At 43.2% G+C, this 20,546-nt stretch overlaps 1 protein-coding gene across 4 annotated transcripts in view; it reads left to right on the forward strand.

The window, feature by feature from the left end:
• Window positions 1-20,546, forward strand: part of SCYL3 (SCY1 like pseudokinase 3) — a 34,331-nt gene that overhangs the window by 8,305 nt on the left and 5,480 nt on the right. For 3 of the 4 annotated variants that reach the window (XM_073356376.2, XM_073356375.2, XM_073356374.2), the window contains 9 exons: window positions 933-989; window positions 2,710-2,812; window positions 8,824-8,935; window positions 10,301-10,378; window positions 12,100-12,239; window positions 13,078-13,355; window positions 14,161-14,332; window positions 17,202-17,360; window positions 18,359-19,083. In XM_073356376.2, coding sequence (XP_073212477.2) covers window positions 933-989; window positions 2,710-2,812; window positions 8,824-8,935; window positions 10,301-10,378; window positions 12,100-12,239; window positions 13,078-13,355; window positions 14,161-14,332; window positions 17,202-17,360; window positions 18,359-19,083 — 1,824 coding nt within the window. The remainder of the gene's footprint in view (window positions 1-932; window positions 990-2,709; window positions 2,813-8,823; window positions 8,936-10,300; window positions 10,379-12,099; window positions 12,240-13,077; window positions 13,356-14,160; window positions 14,333-17,201; window positions 17,361-18,358; window positions 19,084-20,546) is intronic. The other variant, XM_073356377.2, reaches the window with a different exon arrangement.

A 20,546-nucleotide genomic window follows, 5' to 3' on the forward strand; every position in this document is an offset into this window, starting at 1 on the left:
AGCCTGCTTCCCAGATCTGTGGCCTGAATGCTTGCTCTAAGGACACAGTTACCATAAAAGACCATGTGTGGGTAAGTCAGCTAGTCATTTGAGGGGACCAGAAGTGGCTGCAAGGAGGTGCTAGGGTTGGGGAGAGGGAGGGTGGGAACAAGCTTGAGGTCTGTCCTCTTTACTATTGCTGCTACTGGTTAGTAAAAGAGTTTGCTTTCTTTCCCTGAAGCAAAAAAGCTGGATCCAGATTAAAACAGGTTAACATCCTCACTCATTTAAAGTGCACTTTGGTTCTCCCTGCTGGCATCTCCACTGGACATTAGTGATGTTGGCAGGAAAATGTCTGTCTTGAACTCAGCTGTATCCTGTGCAGAGTCAGTGCTGCAGTGAGGCACTACTCAGATACATTCTGGCTTTCATTCCAAAGGATCCCCACATTCTTCATAAACTGTACCCACATAGCATCACTAACCATTTTACCACCTGCTGGAGAGGGACAGCTGGCCAGGCAATTGGTACCTTGCGTGATGCACAACATTACAAGAGGTAAAATTTTGACCAAGGGCATTGGAGTAAAATCCCACCATTATTAAAGATCCAGAGGTCCAGGTACAGCATGTAGGGATGTGGTTTTACGAGTGAAGGCAGAATTGACTCTAGTAAGATTCAGCAACTGCAAGGCATCTCAGTGTTTTACCCTTGATGCTTAGACCCCAGAGCTATCCCTCCAGGTTGGTAAGGTAGTGAGGCATATCCTATACTGAATGTGGAAAGGGGAAACCCACTGTTGTATGTTCGGCCAGTCTTGACTGGCCATGGAGAGGGAGAAGGGTGGGGGGGGAAAGGCTGGGTTTCATCCACTGCTGCTTGGCGCCAACTCACCAAGTGATAAATGATTAGCCTAAAACATTGAACACGAAGTTTTTCTTTCCTCTTTCTAGTTCCTGCATGCTATCAAGTCAGTGCGGGACCAGGCAGCCATCCCTCCTGAAGAGATGGTGAGTAGCATTGCTGTACTCCAGGTTCATCAGAAGTTAATCTGTTTTTGCTGCAGGATTTTGTGTCTTCTATATTGAAGCACAGAAAGCAGTTTCTGCCTTATATATATATGAAAGATGTATTTCTTTAGATTTATATAAAATAGAGCATGCTTAGATGTGGAGGGATATGACCATCTAGATAACTTCAGAATTGTGTTGTACTGTCCATAACTTGTATATTGTGAAAGGGGGAGATGACTCAACGGAATAAGTTAATGACAGAGCAACAGTCCTAACAGCGAATATTTTTTCACGTTTGTGTACCACCCTTAATATTTACAACTGTGCCCAAAACGTTTCCACCCAAACAGCTACACTTGCCATTTTTCATATACATTTACATAATTAATTTTTAAAATTGTGAAATGACAATATTTGCTTCTGTCTCTTGATAAATAAATACAAAACACTTTCCCCAGCAATAAATATCCACAGTCGATGAGCTTTGCAGTTACAGAGGAGGGTGGTTGTAGGATGAACAAATGCGCAGAGATCTGCCAGAGAGTTTTTTGTTTTGATGCTGCTTCCCCCCTCCCACCCCCCAACTCTTCTTTATTGGGATGAATCTACACAGAATGTGATAGAACATGTCTTTATTTTATAGCTCCGGAACCAGTTCATATCTCCAAGGAAGACCCCAAGTTAGGCATAATTTTCCTTTTTCAAAAAAGCATTCTGTACTCTTGCTAGGTACTGGTTCTGTTTCCCTTAGGAAGTCTTAAAGTAAATGGCCTGCTATATTATTTACTGTTTCTGTTAAATTGCCAGAGGACCAAATAGCCATAAAAAGACTGGCCAATAATCTTCCAGAACCAACACTGGCCAAATAAGACTCTGGTATTTTTAAGTATTCTAAAGCTGAGCAAATGTTTTTGCACTGAATTTTATAAGATGAAATTGGCCAGCAGACCAGGCCAGTTCAAGTATTTAAAAGGTTGCTGGGCATGTATAGAGATTGATTATCGAACGCCACTCATGGCCATTTGAAGGTTGTGATTATGTGAATGTAATACTCCCAAGAGTAATCCGGTCACAATTATTCTAAGAATGCCAGTTCTGAAACTGAAGCCAATTTTTGTGCTATGCAGAAAGTCAAAATTTAAGAAGCTAGTAAGCTGCACTCAGAAAAAAAGTCGTCATCATCTTGAACCTTTGTATTTTAAAACTCACTAATTTCATTTTGTAAAACTTGGTGCAAGCAATATGCTCATCTTTAAACTATAAAGAACCTAAAGCCTCATTCAGCTAACATTTGCTGTGAGAAGTAGTTGATCTTTCAAAGCTACATAGTTTTGTGGCACTGTTGCATTTAATGTCCACGTGTTTCCCTTATTAACCAGCTGTCATGTCTGTAGTGTAATGCAGACTGCTTACAGACTAGAAAAGAGTGAGTTCTCTTCCTGGTTAACATTGGTTTCCATAGAAATGCAGAAAGCTTCTGGCTTACGGTTGCTGGATGAACTCATAGGGCACTGTTTAACGGTGGTGTTCTTGTTTGTGTGTCTAGGCTGTAAATTCTTTAAGGCTCTAGAAGCTTTTGAGTTTCACATAATATTCCACTTGTAATGCACTGAGTGGAGTAATGGTACTATACAAAGAATCAGAGGGTGTAAGGAGAGAGTAGAGACTCATGGAGACTGTATAGTACGCTCCTGCTTTATGATGATTATTTTTTCAGTCTGCAGATTTCAAAATTCTTCCTGAGAGCCACGGACATGCCCGGGATGCCTATTCATTTGGAACAATGGTTGAAAATCTACTGACATTCTTAAATGATCAGGGTGAGAGTCCTCAAAGACCAGGAATAAAATGACTTTATTTCACTACCTCCCACACCACATTTTCCCATGTAGCTTGTTCCTTGTATGAATGGTCCAAAGTATTCATTTTCCAATAGGAAAGAGTGTCTCAGAAGAAGCATGACAAAACTTGTATTGCAGAGAAGTGATTGTCATTTCACTCTCCACATAGTTCAGAAATGAGAGACTTTCCCATAAGAGCGTTCCCTGTTCCATGCTGTCCTTCACAGGACAGGAGACTTCGTGGTGGTTGCTTTTTCTGTATAGCTTGCATAGTGACTGGGAGTCCAATCCAGGCGTCAGTGACTGGGATGGGAATTTGTTTTTAATGGAAACTAGGGTACAGTAGTGTTAGGGAGGATTGTCCAGTAGCTGGCATCCTGGTTTGGCTGTTGGGATGCTATGTCTGATTCCAAAATCTCACTTCCCCTGTGCATGATGATGGCTTTATCTTTTGTAAATCACTTTGTGATGCTCAGTCAAAGGAACTATGTAAATACAAATTACTATTAAGATTGATCCTTCCCTGCAATTAGAAGGTAGAAATGACGTATAGATTCTAAGGCTAGAAGGGACCATGGTGATCATCTAGTCCGACCTCTGTATAATACAAGGCATAAAACTTCCCAAAAATTAATTCCTAGAGCATATTTTTTAGAAGAACGTCCCATTTTGGTTTTAAAATAATCAGTGATGGAGAATCCACCACAACCCTTATGAATTGTTGCAGTTGCTAATTATTGTCAGTTAAATATGTGCATCTTATTTCGAATCTGAATTTGTCTAGCTTCAACTTCTGTTAATTGGATCATGTTCTATCTTTCTCTCCTAGATTGAAGAGCCCATCATTATATATTTGTTCCACAAAGGGCTACTTTATAGACTGTGATCAGGTCACCTGTTAAACTTCTCTTTGCTAGACTCAAAGAGCTCAATCACTACAAACAGGTCTGCCGATAGCAATTCCAGGCCCCAGGGCAGTACAGTGCAGCCTGCACAGATGCGGTCCACCTGACATTTGGGAAGTGCTCTACCTGCGCTGGCTGGTGTCCAGCAAGCTGCTGCCGGCTGCACTGGCTGGTGTCCAGTGCAGTGAGCTGCCGCCGGCGGCTTTCGCCACCGCTGGTACCACCCTGCACGTGCCTAGGAGCCCTGCCCTGCAGCCCAGCCGGGCAATTCTACTTGCCTGCCCGGCTGCTGCAGTGGCCGGGGACCCTTGGGCCCTTTGAAACCGCCCGAGCCCCTGGGCAATTGCCCCCTTTGCTGCCGCCCCCGTTTACAGTTAGCCAGTTTTAATCCATGTAATGTATGCCATGTTAATTTTATAAAATTTTAGTTTCTTAATCAAAATGTCATGTGTTACCAAGTCAAACCCCTTACAGAAGTCTAAATAGATTACATTAACACTATTACCTTTACCAACGGGGCTTGTAATTTCGTCAAAAAAAGATATCCAATTTGTTTGACAGAATTTATTTTCCATAAACCCATATTGATTTGCACTGATTACATTTCCTTCTTTTAGATCTTTATTAATCAAGTCCTGTATCAGCTGCTCTGTTATCTTGCCCTGGATGGGCGTCAGATTGAAAGGCCTATAGTTACCTAGGTCATCCTGTTTATCCTTTTTAAAAATTGGCACAACCTTAGCTTTCTTCCAGTGTGCTGTAACTTCCCCGGTGCTCCAAGACTTATTGAAAAGCAATGTTAATGGTCCAGCAAGCTGCTCAGTCAGCTATTTTTAAAACTCTTGGCTGCAAGTAATCTGGACCTGCTGATTTAAAAATGTCTAACTTTAGTAGCTTTTGTTCAGCATCCTCCAGGAATACCAGTGGAATAGAAAGTGTGTTATCACTGTATGATGAGACTGTATCATCTGTTTTTCCTCAAATATAGAATAGAAATACTTACTGAACACCTCTGCCTTTTCTGCATTATTACTGATAATTCTACCATTGCCATCTAGTAATGGACCAATACCATGGTCAAAGATTTTTTTGTTCCTAATTAGGGCTGTCGATTAATCGCAGCTAATGAATGCAATTAACTGAAAAAAAATTAATTGCAGTTTTAATGGTATTGTTAAATAGAATACCAATTGAAATTTATTAAATATTTTGGATGTTTTTCTACATTTTCAAATATACTGATTTCAGTTACAACACAGAATACAAAGTGTACAGGGCTCAATTTATATTATTTTTATTACAAATATTTGCACTGTAAAAATGATAAACAAAAGAAACCGTATTTGTCCATTCACCTCATACAAGTACTGTAGTGCAATATTTTTATCCTGAAAGTGTAACTTACAAATGTAAATTTTTTTTGTTACATAACTGCACTCAAAACCAAAACAATGCAAAGGTTTAGAGCCTATAAGTCCACACAGTGCTACTTCTCGTTCAGCCAATCGCTTAGACAAACAAGGTTGTTTACATTTATGAGAGATAATGCTGCTCACTTCTTATTTACAATATCACCAGAAAGTGAGAACAGGCGTTCGCATGGAACTTTTGTAGCCGGCAGAAAGGTATTTACGTGCCAGATGCTAAACATTCGTATGCCCCTTCATGCTTTGGCCACCATTCCAGAGGATGTGCTTCCATGCTGGTGGTGGTTTTTAAAAAAAAAAAAAAAAAAAAGCGTTAATTAAATTTGCAACTGAACTCCTTGGGGGGGAGAATTGTATGTCTCCAGCTCTATTTTACCCGCATTCTGCCATATATTTCATGTTATAGTAGTCGCAGATGGTGACCCAGCATATGTTCATTTTAAGAACACTTTTGCTGCACATTTGACAAAATGCAAAGAAGGCACCAATGTGAGATTTCTAAAAATAGGTACAGCACTCAACCCAAGGTTTAAGAATCTGAAGTGCCTTCCAAAATCTGAGAGGGACGAGGTGTGGAGCATGCTTTCAGAAGTCTTAAAAGAGCAACATTCCGATGTGGAAACCACAGAACCCGAACCACCAAAAAAGAAAATCAACCTTCTGCTGGTGGCATCTGACGATGATGAAAATGAATATGCGTCGGTCTGCACTGCTTTAGATTATCAAGAAGAACATGTCATCAGCATGGACACGTCCTCTGGAATGGTGGTTGAAGCATGAAGGGACATATGAATCTTTAGCACATCTGACATGTAAATATCTTTTAATACTGGCTACAACAGTGCCATGAAAATACCTGTTCTCACTTTCAGGTGATATTGTGAACAAGAAGTGGGCAGCATTATCTCCTGTAAATGTAAACAAACTTGTTTGTCTGAGCGATTGGCTGAACAAGAAATAGGACTGAGTGGACTTGTAGGCTCTAAAGTTTTACATTGTTTTATTTTTGAATGCAGTTTTTTTTTGTACATAATTCTACATTTGTAAGTTCAACTTTCATGATAGAGATTACACTACAATACTTGTATTAGGTGAATTGAAAAATACTATTTTTTGTTTTTACAGTGCAAATATTTGTAATCAAAAATATAAAGTGAGCACTATACACTTTGTATTGTTATAATTGAAATCAATATATTTGAAAATGTAGAAAACATCAAAAATATTTAAATAAATGGTATTCTATTGTTTAACAGTGCGATTAATTGCCATTTTTTTTTTTTATCACTTGACAGACCTATTCCCAATATATTTAGAAAACAGTCTTATTGTCCTTAACTGTAGTGGGCATGGATTTCTCCTTGTGTCCCTTGGCTTCTCTTATCAGTTTTCTACAATTCCTAACTTCTGATTTATATTCATTTCTATCAACTTCCCCTTTCTTCCATTTGTTGTATATCAATTTTTTTTTTTTTTTTTTACAGTTGCCTTCACTTCCACTCTAAACCAAGTTTGATTTTTAACTAGCATGGGACTTCTTCCTCAACTGTGGCATTTTGGCGTTTTGGGCACTTAATAAGGTGTCCTTAAACGATTCCCAATTATCATTCACAGTTTTCTGGTAAATTCTTCCTCCCACCTGATTTGGCTCATAATTGTTTTCAGCTTTTTGCAGTTGGTCCTTTTAAAGCACCAAGTATTACTGGTCTGGATATTCTTCTTGCATATTCTAAATCTGAGCAAGTCATGATCACTTGTATCTAAGCTAGCTACCATTAACTTCTGTGATTAGTTCCTTTTCATAGTTAGGACTAAGTCCAATATAGAATTCCCCCATGTTGGCAGCAACACTTTTTGAGTTAGAAAATTATAGATGACAATGTTTAGAAATCCCAAGGATTTCCCAAAGTTGTTTTAGTCCAGAAAGCATGAGACCTCCAGCATGTCACGCAGATTGACGTCCTGTCCTACCCCCTCTCTCCAATCACCCAGGTTTCTTTCCTATGAATTATAGACAGGTGTGTATGGAGGAGGTCATCCAGTTCCCTAGTGTGATTTGATGGTCTGTAGCTTTATCTTGTGCTTTATCTGTTAGGACATTGATCCATAAGCATTCAATATCATTTTCTGCTGAGTTATCAATGACTTGGAAACAGGTAATGCCATTTTTGACGTAGAGTGCCATGCCCCTTTCCCTTTTGCCCACTCAATCCTTCCTAAATGTGTTACAACCTTTGATTTTAACATTCCAATCGTGTAAATCATCCCACCCGGTTTTAGTAATACCAATTAGATTGAATTTATGCTCATAAATGAGTAATTCCAGTTCATCTGGTTTGTTACTCAGGCTCCTAGCAACAGTGTATAGGCAATTCAAGAATTTCTTCTCTTCATGTCCTTTGGTTTCTTGATTAATTTAGTTCTCAACATCTTGATTTTGTGCTATGTGCTTATATAGTCTTTTTTCCCCTCCCCTTTTGCTATTAGCTTAACCCTTCCTGAGTACTCCAGCCAGCCTGTCTCCAAGGAGATTGGTCCCCCTTCTACTGAGGTGGACGCCATCTGAGCTACTCAGCCCCTTCTTTCCATAGAAGGTGGACCAATGTTCCACAAAACCAAAACCCTCCACCACTTACCTAGCTTGAAGAATAAAGTTTGATATCCCTTCATTTTTATCCTAGCTATTGTAGCCATGGATGTCAGATAATCCTGAATCATATTACTCTTTGCCTCAATAGTAATTATTTATGCACAGTAGGGGTTAGAGAAATTATTCTTAAGTGTTAAATTTGCTGCCTTTTGTCACTGTGAGCGCCCTTGTTCTTAACAATAAGCTCTTATGTATTGCTTATCTGTAGCTCTCAAAGCCCTCTAGAAAGGGAGTGAATATCTTTATTCCCAGTATATAGATGGAGAAACCAAGGCAGAGAAAGCTGCAGTGACTTGACCCAGGCTCCCAGGGAGGAGTCAGTGACAGACCCAAGGATACAACCCAAGTCTTCTGGTTCCCTGGACAGTCCTCGAGCCACTGGACCATTGTGCCTCTTATCCTATTTATGCTTTTACAACACAAGATCATGACTTCACTTCTCTGTAACACTCCCTATTTTATATACCTCTATCATGTCACCTTTCATCTGTTTCCTGAAGAATCCATTTTTATTATCTCTTCACATGGAAGTCTGTCCATTCCCAGTGTGTGACTTTAATTGTAAAGACACCAAATAGAGCTCTTAGTTGATGTCCTGCCTGTCTTCTCTATTAATGTTTGTAGTTGCTGCAGTGGGAATGTGATGGGTGAGGCGAAAGGAAGCTGCTCAAAAGAACCTTCTCTGGTTAAGAGGACAAAGCTTAGGAGAAAGTGTTCCTTTTAGAACTGGCTTTTTATACATTGCATTGTCCATGCTTACTCCCTAAACTCATCAGCACTCGGTGCTAGATGGCTCAGGTAGGGAGGAGGTTGATGGAAAATGGCCTTTCTAAAAAAAGGTAGAGGCTTATGACAGCTACTAAGCAATAGCAGTGGCTCAGGACTATTTTGCTACTCATCAGCACTTAAACAATAGTAAGTTTGTTTAACAGCAGAGGGAGGGGCAGTCTCTGAGTATAGTCTGGATGTGGTGCTGGGAAAGAAATCTAATGGTCGCACTGGCTTCAGTTTCAGCGGATATTCTCTCCAGTTTTCAACAGACCTTGCACTGTACGCTGCTGAATCCAGATCCAAAGTGTCGTCCACCACTATCCAGCTTACTGTCTCACGAGTTCTTCAGGTGAGGGAATGAATGTTTCGTCTGTTTGGATATAGCTCCCTGTTCTTCACTTCTGTGTTGTTGACGTCACTCATTTAGTTTTGAAAGGTTGTTGGTGGTTGTTTGATGCATGAAGTGCAAACATAATTACCAAGTTCCACAGGCATGTTGTCATGTGGGATCTTTGACAAGGAGACTCCTTAAGTTCAGAAGTCCTCATAACCCTCATAGCAGGCTGTTGAATTTTCAGCAGGATGGCTGAAAGTGTGACGCTCCCATGCACCGGAAATGTTATCTCCCCTACTTCATGTTAGGTGCAGATGGATGGCATGGAAGACAAGGCTGTTAGAGGTACCTCTATCTTAGATCCACTTTTAATTCCAGTCTCTACAGACCTACAGTTGCCATCACCTAAATATGTTGCTGCCCTGGGGTAGTGTTGTTGGCCTGTTGTGGAAATTTCTTTTTCTTACCATAATTTGGGTAGCATGCGCAGGAGATTGCAAATAGACTCATAGATATTTAGGTCAGAAGGGACCATTATGATCATCTAGTCTGACCTCCTGCACAATGCAGGCCACAGAATCTCACCCACCCACTCCTGCAATAAACCCTCTCACCTATGTCTGAGCTATTGAAGTCCTCAAATCGTGGTTTAAAGACTTCAAGGTGCAGAGAATCCTCCAGCAAGTGACCTGTGCCCCATGCTACAGAGGAAGGTGAAAAAACCCCAGAGCCCCTTCCAATCTGCTCCGGAGGAAAATTCCTTCCTGACCCAAAATATGGCAATCAGCTGAACCCTGAGCATGTGGGCAAGATTCACCAGCCAGATACCCAGGAAAGAATTCTCTGTAGTAACTCAGATCCTACCCCATCTAACATCCCATCACAGGCCATTGGGCCTATTTACCATGAATAGTTAACATGATTTTGGCAATTAATGGATCTTTATCCCATCATACCATCTCCTCCATAAACTTATCTATACTATTGCCCAGTTCATACTGTATATAGCTGCATCGTTCAATTCCAGTTGTAGACCAGCAGACTGAGAAAATTACTCTTGGTTTCAGTCCAGCTTCTAATGGACAGATGTCCAAATCACATAATTGCTTTCACCGGCCTCCTTGATAGCCTCAAGAGAGGCTAAGAATGGAATGGGCCATGGAAACTGAATCCCCCTGCTAGAAGTGGTTGCAATGGGGGCTGAAGCACACAGATGCAGTGAAGAATGCAAGAAGCCCGAACTGTCATTCTGATGTTCCCAGTCCAATGTCATGTGACTTGATACTCCCCTTTCTTCTTCCATGTGCCTGATTAATGCAGGATGTGGATTTCTTGAATCTCAAGTTCCTGATGCTTAGCCTTCTTTCTTTTTGTGGTCAGGAATGATTTTCTAGAAGTTGTGAACTTTCTGAAAAGTTTAACCTTAAAGACTGAGGAGGAAAAAACTGAATTTTTCAAGTAAGTGAAAAGTTTTAAGAGCTTTAACCTTTGTGGAGAACATTTACTGCGGGAGGGGGAGGATGACTTTGCCATGTTCAAAATGGGATCTCAGCAAGACTTTAAAAGGTTTATAGCTGGGATGATACTTCCTCTATCTGTGGATCTCAGTCTCTTACACAGAACATCAGCAGCGTGTTCTGATTTTAATGTAATCTTATACAAACTCCATTTGTAGATGGAAGATCCATTGTTAGCTTGGAATAGGATATACCTGCCACCAACTTTGCTTTGTGGTTTGATTCCGAACAGCTAATTTTTCTTGGAAATGGTATCTACGCAATTTTCTATGTGCAGCTGATCACTGTGGTTGTCACGCCAAGAAAAGTAAAAACCCTGGGTAAACTAAGTGAGCAGCAAGTATTTTCATTGCAGAGATAATTGGTCCCGTTGTTCCCTGGGAACAAGCTAGAAAATTTGGACTGTGGTGGATGTGATTGTCTAAAATCCCAGGCGTATTTTAGACATCTGATTGGATTCTCTATGGAAACTTAGGTAAAACCAAGGACAAAGCTTTCCCTTGGGTGGTAGGCTGTGAAGACAAACCAGGTTGTATATTATCCACTAGCCACAAAGGGAAATTTAGTTTAGTTTGTTCAGTACAGACAAGGAGAAGCATGACTAATTTAGAAGGTTTTTTATTTAGATCCCACTTGGTCTACATGGCACAACTACCCATTTCCCCTTACTTCTTTATCAGGCATGGTGTCACTTTCAGGATATTACTATGCTGTAGCGTCATGGTGCCATCGCGTGTGATGGCGGGGGAAGAAGGGGTGTGGTATTATGAGTTTGTTCATTGTAATGCTGCTCATTTGATGAACTGAATCCAAGACCCTCCTCCCATAACTAAGACTTTTGGCACCACTAGAACTTCTCAAAGATAAGACTGTCAATTTTTTTATTATGGTAAAATGTATTTTTCCCTGGCCTCTCTCTTGGAAACAGCTGAACTCTTTTGGCTGGAATTTTCCAAAATCCAGCCGCTTTCAGGCCCTCTTTATACATGGTAAAGAACCATTTAAAAACAATCCTGTACAGATCACTCCTAAAATACTTTTTGCCTTAAATTAAGGGAAGGTCTTCCTGAGTTGATGTCTGTCCTTGCATGGGAAGCAGTCTTGTTCAGGCATTGTCCTGTTGACTAAACATGCTTGTCTGTTACCGAGTGGCAGAAGGGCAACTCTTGTAATGTGTATGGGGCGTGGGATGTAAGTGCATTTTAACTCTAGGGCTTTAACATTGTGATAGTTCATGCTCTTTGCTCTGAAATACAGAGAGACACTGTGGTGATGGATAGTTTTATAAAAGATGGAAATATTCATAGTCTGGCTACAGAATTTGATTGGGGCTTGCTTGGCTGGCTGGCTCTGTCTGGTGTAATCCTTGCCAGCCAGTAGCCTGGCTGTGAGGTTTCACAGGAGGTATCCTTTTTCTTTATTATCTGTTTTGAAGTTGGGCCTGTGTTCCCCAATCAGGATCAGGGCTCCATTGTTGTAGGCACTGTATAGTCACTGTGAGATAATCCCTACCCCAAAGAGCCCACAGTCTAAAGAGGGAGGGAGGACAAAGGGAGGGGAAAGGGATATTTAATGGAAACTCATTCTGAAACCAAGTCATAATCAAATTTAAAAGAAACCAAAAAGTTACCCTCATACTAACTCTTCTTTCTCTCAAAACAGATTCCTGATGGATAGAGTGGCCTGTTTGTCAGAGAAGCTGATAGCTTCCCGGCTGGTGCCTCTCTTACTCAATCAGCTTGTGTTTGCTGAGCCGGTAGCTGTCAAGAGTTTCCTTCCACATCTACTAGGTCCAAAGAAAGGTGACTTGACTATTCTCTCTTCAGAGCAAACATTGCCTCATTTGGAGTGAAATCAGAGGGGTTAGTTAATTTGAACAGAGGTTTTAATAGTGGTGCTTGTTTAAGCCAAGCAAGTACTGTAAGGTAAAGTACCAAAGATTCTGTCATTCCAGATACAGAATAATGGGAGTACCCCTGTCCATCAAACTTTCCATTGTTCCTTTGTCACATGCCTCCTGTAGTTGCTGAAAAGGGGATTAGCAATTGTCTGGCCTTCTTCCATGCTGCTATAAATGGCTCTCACCAGGACTATGGGCATTCTTAGAGCAGTAGCTGTGTATACCTCCTCCTCCTCCCCTCTTAGCATTCTTACAGATAACAAGGCTGCCCCCTAGCTTGAGCTGTGGGAAGGCAGCAGGTTACTCTGCCACCTTGCTGGCATGGGGCAACCTCTTTCTCCCCAGGAGGCATTCACTCTCCCTCCTTTCCCCTGCTGAAGTGCTCTGTCTCTCTCCCTCAGTAGTTCCTGTGCCTTTTCTTTGCTCCTCCTCCTTCACAATTTTGCCTAAGCAGCCACAGGGACTTGTGTGCCCTTAGCTGCCAAGAGAGGTCACTGTCGAGCAATGCAAATCATTCCTGCCCCACCCTTCTGATGTCCTGAGCACGCTAGCTCTGCAGCATTCCTGGCTCCTGCTGACCCAGAGAGCATGGCACTAGGACTACGATTCAAACCGGGCTCCTCGGTGACAGACCTCAAGCCCATAGGCCCCTGGTTGTGGCAACTGTAAGTAGCTTTAACTTGAAGCGAGTTGTCTCTGGTCTGGGAGGTAGCCTGTCCCATGTTCTAACTCTTCCCTAGATAAAATTGGAGAAAGTGAGACCACCTGCCTGCTGTCACCAGCCCTATTCCAGACTCACGTCACTCCTGTGCTGCTGAAGCTGTTCGAGGTCCACGAAGAGCATGTGCGAGTGGTGCTGCTGTCTCACATTGACACCTACGCGGAACTGTTCACGCAGGAAGAGTTGAAAAACATCATATTGCCACAGGTTAATGATGAGGCAGACAACGGGACTGGACATGGCGTATCAAGAGTGTGGGGATTCTGCTGCTGGGATGGCCTCTGTTGCTTATTACAAGTAAAGATCTCCTAGTCCTGGCAACAGTCAAGCACAGTGCAGGCAAATTGTGTAAGCTTTCCCCAAACACCCAACTCTGCCAAATGCATCTCAGCCCTGACATGCAGCTCCCTTTACTTATTCCAGGCCTGGCACCCACGCACCTCCTCACAGCTCAGTCAGTTCACCTCCATCCTGAGCTAGAGCCTTCCTCGCTAACCCAGTTTTGCCCCCTCACCCTAGCTACGCCAGGGTACCTGAGTCCTGATCTGGAGCACCCTTTGATATTCCAGTCCTGTCCCCTAACCCTAGCTATGCCAGTGTTCCTGGAATATATAGATATTCCAGTGCTAGGCTACCGTTCCTCCCCTCCCACAACTCCTACACATCAAGCTTGACTTACAACCTCCCTCTTATGACAATACATTGCCTCTCCATCCTATGCCACTCCAATATCTCAGTTGTGGGGGTCTCTTGAGCAGAGATGACTGATCATTCTGAACTGTGCCAAATTATTTGCAAAGCGGTCCAGTGTTCACAAGGAGCTAGTACGAGTGACCCTTTTTAACTGGTAACATGAATCAGGCTTTGAACGCTAGTGGGGAGTAAGACTACTTTCCTACCCAGGGAAGTGATATACATATTGAATTTTGTTTGTCAGAGAGAAGATGACACTAATAGTGAGTTTCAGAAGTGGTTATCCACATGATTGTCTAAATGAAAGAACAGCAGAAACATGCTGTAAACATCTTTAATGGAAGAGCTAAAGAAAATGCTGCTCAGATTCTTTGCTATTTCTGATAGCTTTCTGGTGTTCTTTTCCTAGGTGCTACTGGGCCTTCGAGATACCAGTGACTCTATTGTTGCGATAACGCTGCATGGCTTAGCAGTTCTGGTATCTCTGCTTGGACCGGAAGTGGTTGTGGGGGGTGGAAGAACTAAGATTTTCAAACGCTCCGCACCGAGTTTCACTAAAACTACGGACCTTTCGCCAGCAGGTAGGTAAATGCAAACAGAGTTTGGGATTGCAGCACAGTGAGATTGGTTTGTGCTATCCAGTCTTACCTGTACTGCTTGGAAAGGGACTCTAGGGAGAGTCCTTCATGTGGATAAGCCTGTTAAGTGAAGGGCCTCTTGTCCTCAGCAGTGAAAAAGTGATCTGCAAAGACAGAACTGAGGTAACGTGTTTAGCAACAGATTTGTCCCTGCCACAAGCTGCTCCAGTGAGATGTAGAGGAATTAAACCACCAGGGGCAAAGGCACTGTTGAAAGACCTCACTGGGAACAGCCATATATAAATAAAACCACAACTTTCCATTTTGTTAAAGGGACAGTGAGGAGTCTTAGTATTGTAACCAATCCCTCCTAAATAGTTAAAATTTCAGTTAGCTCTATGACTTTTAGTACAACATGGTATTAAATGGAGCAGTGGATCTTGTGACATTTTAACTGTTTGTGACTGCTCTGTTGCCCCCTTGATGGGGGGAAGAAAAAGCAGAAGCTAATTGGTTTTGTCTTGATGTTAGCTGTAGGCCTTGTCTATACCTGTATTTCAGCCTTGCATAGCTACACTAACACAACCCCTCCGGCACTGTAGGCAGTTTACAATAGCACAATTTACACACTGGTGCAGCTTACCTGGATTGGAAACTGGAGTAAGCCATGTGACACCCTGGCATCCCAATATTCACCAGTGTCATGTAATTAGGATATGTTTTGTACAAAGTATGCCTTGTGAGGTGGTAACATTCTAAAAGTCTTGATCTGCTAGACAGTAATATCTTGTTGGATTACATGTGCTATCGCCGTATGTCAAATTATGAAGTTTGGTTATGTATGTGTTACTGAAACATGTTGTGAGGTTGAAAACACCCACAAGCAGCCTTTCAGGTACAACTGTAAAAAGGCCAAACAATGTTAATGGCTTATTGAGGAAATACACACAAGCACAAGGATTACCCCAGGAACTGTGTACAATAGAAACCTCTCAGAGATAGCACTACACAATGGGAATTGTTTGACCCAAGTCACAGCAAAAGAGCTTTCCAGCAAGTGGGAAGAAGATATAAAAGGGGGACAATGATATCATGATGGTACCTCACTCCCCCTACAACAACAACACCTGGAAACACCAGAGGGGCAAGGACTGAACTGGGGGAAATGATGGTCCCAGGCTAGAGGGAATTTTAGCCTGTATATAAAAACCTGGTAAAGCCAAGGAAGCTTGGTTCTTAAGAATCTGCCAGTCTGATTATCATACAGGGTAAGAATTAGCTAATTCATATCCTACCTATTTAGTGTTTGCGGTTTTGTTTATTTACTAAGGAATTCTGCTTTGATCTGTTTGCTATCACTTCTAATAAATTAAAATCTATCTTTTGTAGTTAATAAACTTGTTTTGTTTTGTCTAAAACCAGTGCGTGTGGAAATTATATATATATATATAAATAATTGGGGCAGAAAGCTGTTGCATGTGTCTCCACATTGAGGGAGGGGGTGAATTTTCATGAGCTTGCGCTATACAGGTGCCTGTGCAGCGCAAGACGGTATAATTTTGGGTTTGTACTCCAGAGGGGGGGTGCGTGCCTTAGCAACTAGGAGGTGCCTTAGCTGAGCCTTCCCATGATGCAGAGCTGATCTCAGCATCTGTGTGAGAAGCTGCAGCTGGGTGTGTCCCTATCTGTATGCTGATGAAAGAGCAAGGTTGGGGAGCATGGCAATTTATCACAGCACCAGAGTTTGAAAGGGAGCCCAGGCTGGTGGGTAAGGTGGGCTCAGTGGTACCCCAGTTCCACGTGGCACCCCAGAAGGAACAGTCACAAGCCACACTGATACAAATCACACTGTACTGCTGTAAAGTCTGTTACATTAGGGGACTGCACCTATGCAGATACACAAGGTGACAGAAATCGCAGTATGGTGCTCTGTCCACCTTGAGTGGTGGCTGGATCTCAGATAGAGGCTGATGAGCCTGCTACAGCCTTGGCAAATAGACCTGAGTCTTCTACCTCATGCAGAAGAAACTCCAGCTTTTAAGATCTAGAGGTCCAAGGTCCAGTTCCCACTGCTGCTGATCCAGACAGGGTTTAGTGTTACACAGACAATGCCATAGTGACTGGCTTCATTTGCAACAGTGCTGGCTGCCTATTGCTGTGTGCTGAAACACCTCAATTGGCTGGTTCTGGTTTACGTCACAGCCTATGGGAGGCAGCTGAGAGTTTGTTTTGTGTGCGCGCAGCATGGAAAGAGGAGCCGAGGGAGGAGATAACAGGATAATCCCTCTGGAACCTTGTGACTGTCTGTGTCCTGCAGAGCAGAAACTTGTGTTGGGGAGACAGATGGATAAACAAACACTGTTTGCCATCTTAGATGCATGGTAATAGGATGTGAATGGGGCTAGGATTAATTTCACTTCATTAAAGTGCAGTGTTGGCTGCTGCGTTCACCTAGGGGTCTGCAAAGCACCCAGACCTCAAATGTAGAGCCCAAGTAAATTTTGCCTGTTCAAGGGCTGTCTTAGCAAGTTGCCAGGAATCTGCAGACCCCACCAAATCGCAGAAAATGGAGTAGATTGTGGGTGAATAAGAAGTGCAGGCCATGACTACTACAAGCGTGTGCTTGCAAGCCTCCACTTTGATCCAATGTGGTTTGAATCCCTTTGGAACACTGCATGCTAGGCAGTCATCTTGATGAGCCAGATCTCTGTGCTGCAGATGAAGGTGGCTTGTGTGTTTACAATGCTGTGGGCAATCTTGGGTTTCATGCTGGCAACTGAACGTAATGAAGATATCTCTTGTACCTTTGTTCTGAGCAGATCAGCAGCTATTGAGTGAGTGTCCTTTGTGTTTTTGCTTTGTATCCCTGCAGACTCCCCAACTCATGTCAGCAACCAGAGAAGCCAGCTCTCCCAGCCCCTGCAGAACAATTCTTCCAGTGTGTTCCCCAAGTGCCCCATTGGTGGAAACGTGTCCCTCAGCAGCGAGAAACATGTGCCAAGAAATCTCTCTCAGGTGGCCTTAAAGACAGGTAAACCTCCAGAGCTTTCTACTGGAGCAGTCCTTACTGCTAAACACTAATGAAGAATATCCTTTCTGGTGGAAACACAACAGCGCTGCCTCCTGCTGACTTGAAATGGCTACAGAGGTGCCATTTTCAATTGAGTGACTCACTGCCATATGCACCTGACAGGTAAAGGAGCTAGGAAACGGGGAGAGTGGAGGACACAGAGGAAGAACATAACACAGTGTTTAGGAGAACAGTTTGTAGGTTTAACCTTTGTAAAGCTGAGTACTAGAGGGGGGCTCTCAGTGCTCCATTTGCCTGGGGATGGATAGAAGATAATTGAGAAGACTGAAGTAAACAATGACACTGCTGGCAAGCTGAGCAACATAGAGATGTACCCATAAGGACATGTCTGTTTGCCTTTGAACACCCTGGCCCTTTTACCAGAGAGATTTCCTACGTGCCCTGATCTTCCCACCCCATAGCTAGGTGGGTGAGCAGCTCCAGCAATGAGCTGAAGGCTGTCATGACTCACTAGCTAGTTGCACTTGGCACCATTCACACACTTGTCTCTAGAAGACAGGGAAGCTGATCCAAAATGTCCATCTGTGTTTTAGTTCTTTGCCTTCGTCCAGTAGCAACTCAAAGCAGGCCCTGGGCACTTGCTGGGTAGATGTACCAAGCTTAGTAACCCTCCCACTGTAGGCAGGAAGGTGGTCACTGCTTCTGAGGCAAAGAGGCATTTTTGCCCTACATTCCCTTCCCCTTTAGCAGCACTTTGAAGCATCCAGTATAGATCACTGGTGGAGGCAACACCCTGGGCTATGTGGAGCATTGTTCTGATCTAGTGTGACTGTTCTGAGCAAGCTGATTTTCAGGCCAGCAGGCTGGTGTGGTGTTTCCTTAGTGATAAAGTTAGGGCATGTTGGGAGTTCCAGGTATAACTTACATTCCCAGTTTTATGGGGAAGGCACAATTTAGCACCATCCAAAACAGGTGTGTAATTCCTGTGTCTTCCACAGTTGAACAAGACCCTCCACTATCCCTGAATGGAGATCCTGCTATGATGAATACTGTGGGAAGCAGCAGGAGCCCTTTGAATACTTCTGAAAAGCCAACGGAGGAATGGCCAGACTGGAGCGAGTCCGAAGAGCCAGAGACTCAGAAAACTCTGAACATACAGCTCCGGCCTATGGAGCCACATGGCAGCACTGGGCCCTATGTTGTTGTTCATAATGTGGTCAAGGAACCCTCGGACAACTTTGAGCCCAGCAGCCATGCTCCTAAACTGTTCTCAGGAAACAGCTTCGATGCTACGAGAGCTGGTGGAGTCCAAGTGCAGAGGCCACTCCCTGGTGCCCTTCAGCTGAGCAAAGAATCCAAAAGCTTCAAACCGAGTCCTCCCCCAATGTCCAGCCCTGCGAATTGCTGGAGCAATGACAGCTGGGACCACCCAGACCAGCTGAGAGAAACACCATTCCTGGAAAGGTCTCCTAAATCTCCATGGGAGTCTGGCTTAGGAGAAGAGTTCACGATCCAAGTGAAGAGGAAACCAGTGCGAGACCCTGAGTTGGACTGGTTTGCTGACATGACCCCAGATATTAAACCATCTGCAGCTTTCCTGATTTTACCTGAAGTAAGGACAGACTCGGTTGTTCTTAGTCACTTAAGTGCAGTTTCCGGTGGAGAGGATACCTCCCAGATTGTCCAGTTTTCATCCAAATTTGCAGCAGCTGAAGTCACTGAGGTGAGAATACGGGGTTTAGGGGGAATTATAGTGAGTGATGTAGCAAATTGTAGAAGGAAAAAAGGCATTTCAAGAGATGCATAATGCAAGCAGGCACTGCACAACCCTGCCACTATGCCTCAGTCCTTAGCAGCAGCGTGTCATCTGTGCAGAGCTGGCACAGTGTATGCTGCCTCAGCAGCTTCATATAGACATGGATAGAGAGGAAGGAGTCTTTGCAGGTGGGGAAACAGGTGCACATCAGTTGACTGCTGTAGAGGTGCTGAATGACCCTTCTTATCAGGCACTGTCAGTTTGATCAGCTCTTGTAGCTGCAGATGTGTGATAAGAGGCATATGAAACTGATTAGTACAGTTTGGGTAAACCTGTGGCCTTTAAAACAAATTGGCACAGTGGCTTGAGGACTAGGAAAGGGATAGAAACTTTTTCTAGTTCTTGAGTTCGGATTCAGTTAGCGGCTGTTTAGTGGCCTGTGTGAAATGAGACGATTGTCCTAGCCCAGCTTCTACTAGACAGGTAACTTCAATATAAGTGATGTTGTAGATTCAATGGAGTTGCTAAAGATTTGAAGAGGTTGGGAGTCTAAATTCCACTCTCAGCTGTAGCAGTCCTGCTACAATAGCTGAGGCACATTGTGATTTGCAGCATGAACTGCATGGCATTAAACGGGACGTTTTGCTTCTGGGACTCATTCTGTAATCCCTTTTAAAAGATAAACCTACTATAAAATAGGAGGGGGGGGGGGCTATGCATCTTGCAAATGAACTCCTCCTTTTAAATGGTATGTAAGATCTGAATAGAGGGAAGAAACAGCTTGTCCATGGTAGCCAGTGATGCTAGAAACCTGCGCATTCTCTGTAGGGAGTTGTAGAGTGGTGTGTAATCCTGGTTTGTCATCACATGCCTGTATAATGTACCAGATAGATCACAACAAAGTCCTAGGCTGCTTATTGAACTGGGCATATGACTTGGAAGTTCTGATGGATTGTCACAGGGTCTAAGGACTGCTGCTATGTTCTGCAGCAGTGAGGGACAGGCTTATGGCTCTGCATGTGGAACAATCTGCTTACCTGACTGAGTCCAGGGCTGTGGGTGCTCCTAAGAAGGGAAAAAGAAAAGGCGGACTTGTGGCACCTTAGAGACTATCCAATTTATTTGAGCATAAACTTTCGTGAGCTACAGCTCACTTCATCGGATGCATAACACGGCTGTTACTCTGAAACCTAAGAAGGGAAGAAGCAGGAAAGGCTGTTCTCCCTCCCCAGACAGCCTGTCTCTGAAATCGAACAGGGTGCCCTGTCACAGCCAGTGGTGATGCTAGGAGAGCTGAGGGGGACTGAGAGGCTGCCTTGCAGGAGAAAACACGGCCAGTGCTAGCAGGAAAGGGAACATCCCCTATTTGCCACCAATGCATGCAGGGTATGGGGAGAGCGAGGTGTATAGACACCTTCCTCCTCAGCCTT

This window comes from Lepidochelys kempii, chromosome 8, assembly GCF_965140285.1.
Source record: "Lepidochelys kempii isolate rLepKem1 chromosome 8, rLepKem1.hap1, whole genome shotgun sequence".
In the NCBI taxonomy this organism is placed as follows: Eukaryota; Metazoa; Chordata; order Testudines; family Cheloniidae; genus Lepidochelys; species Lepidochelys kempii.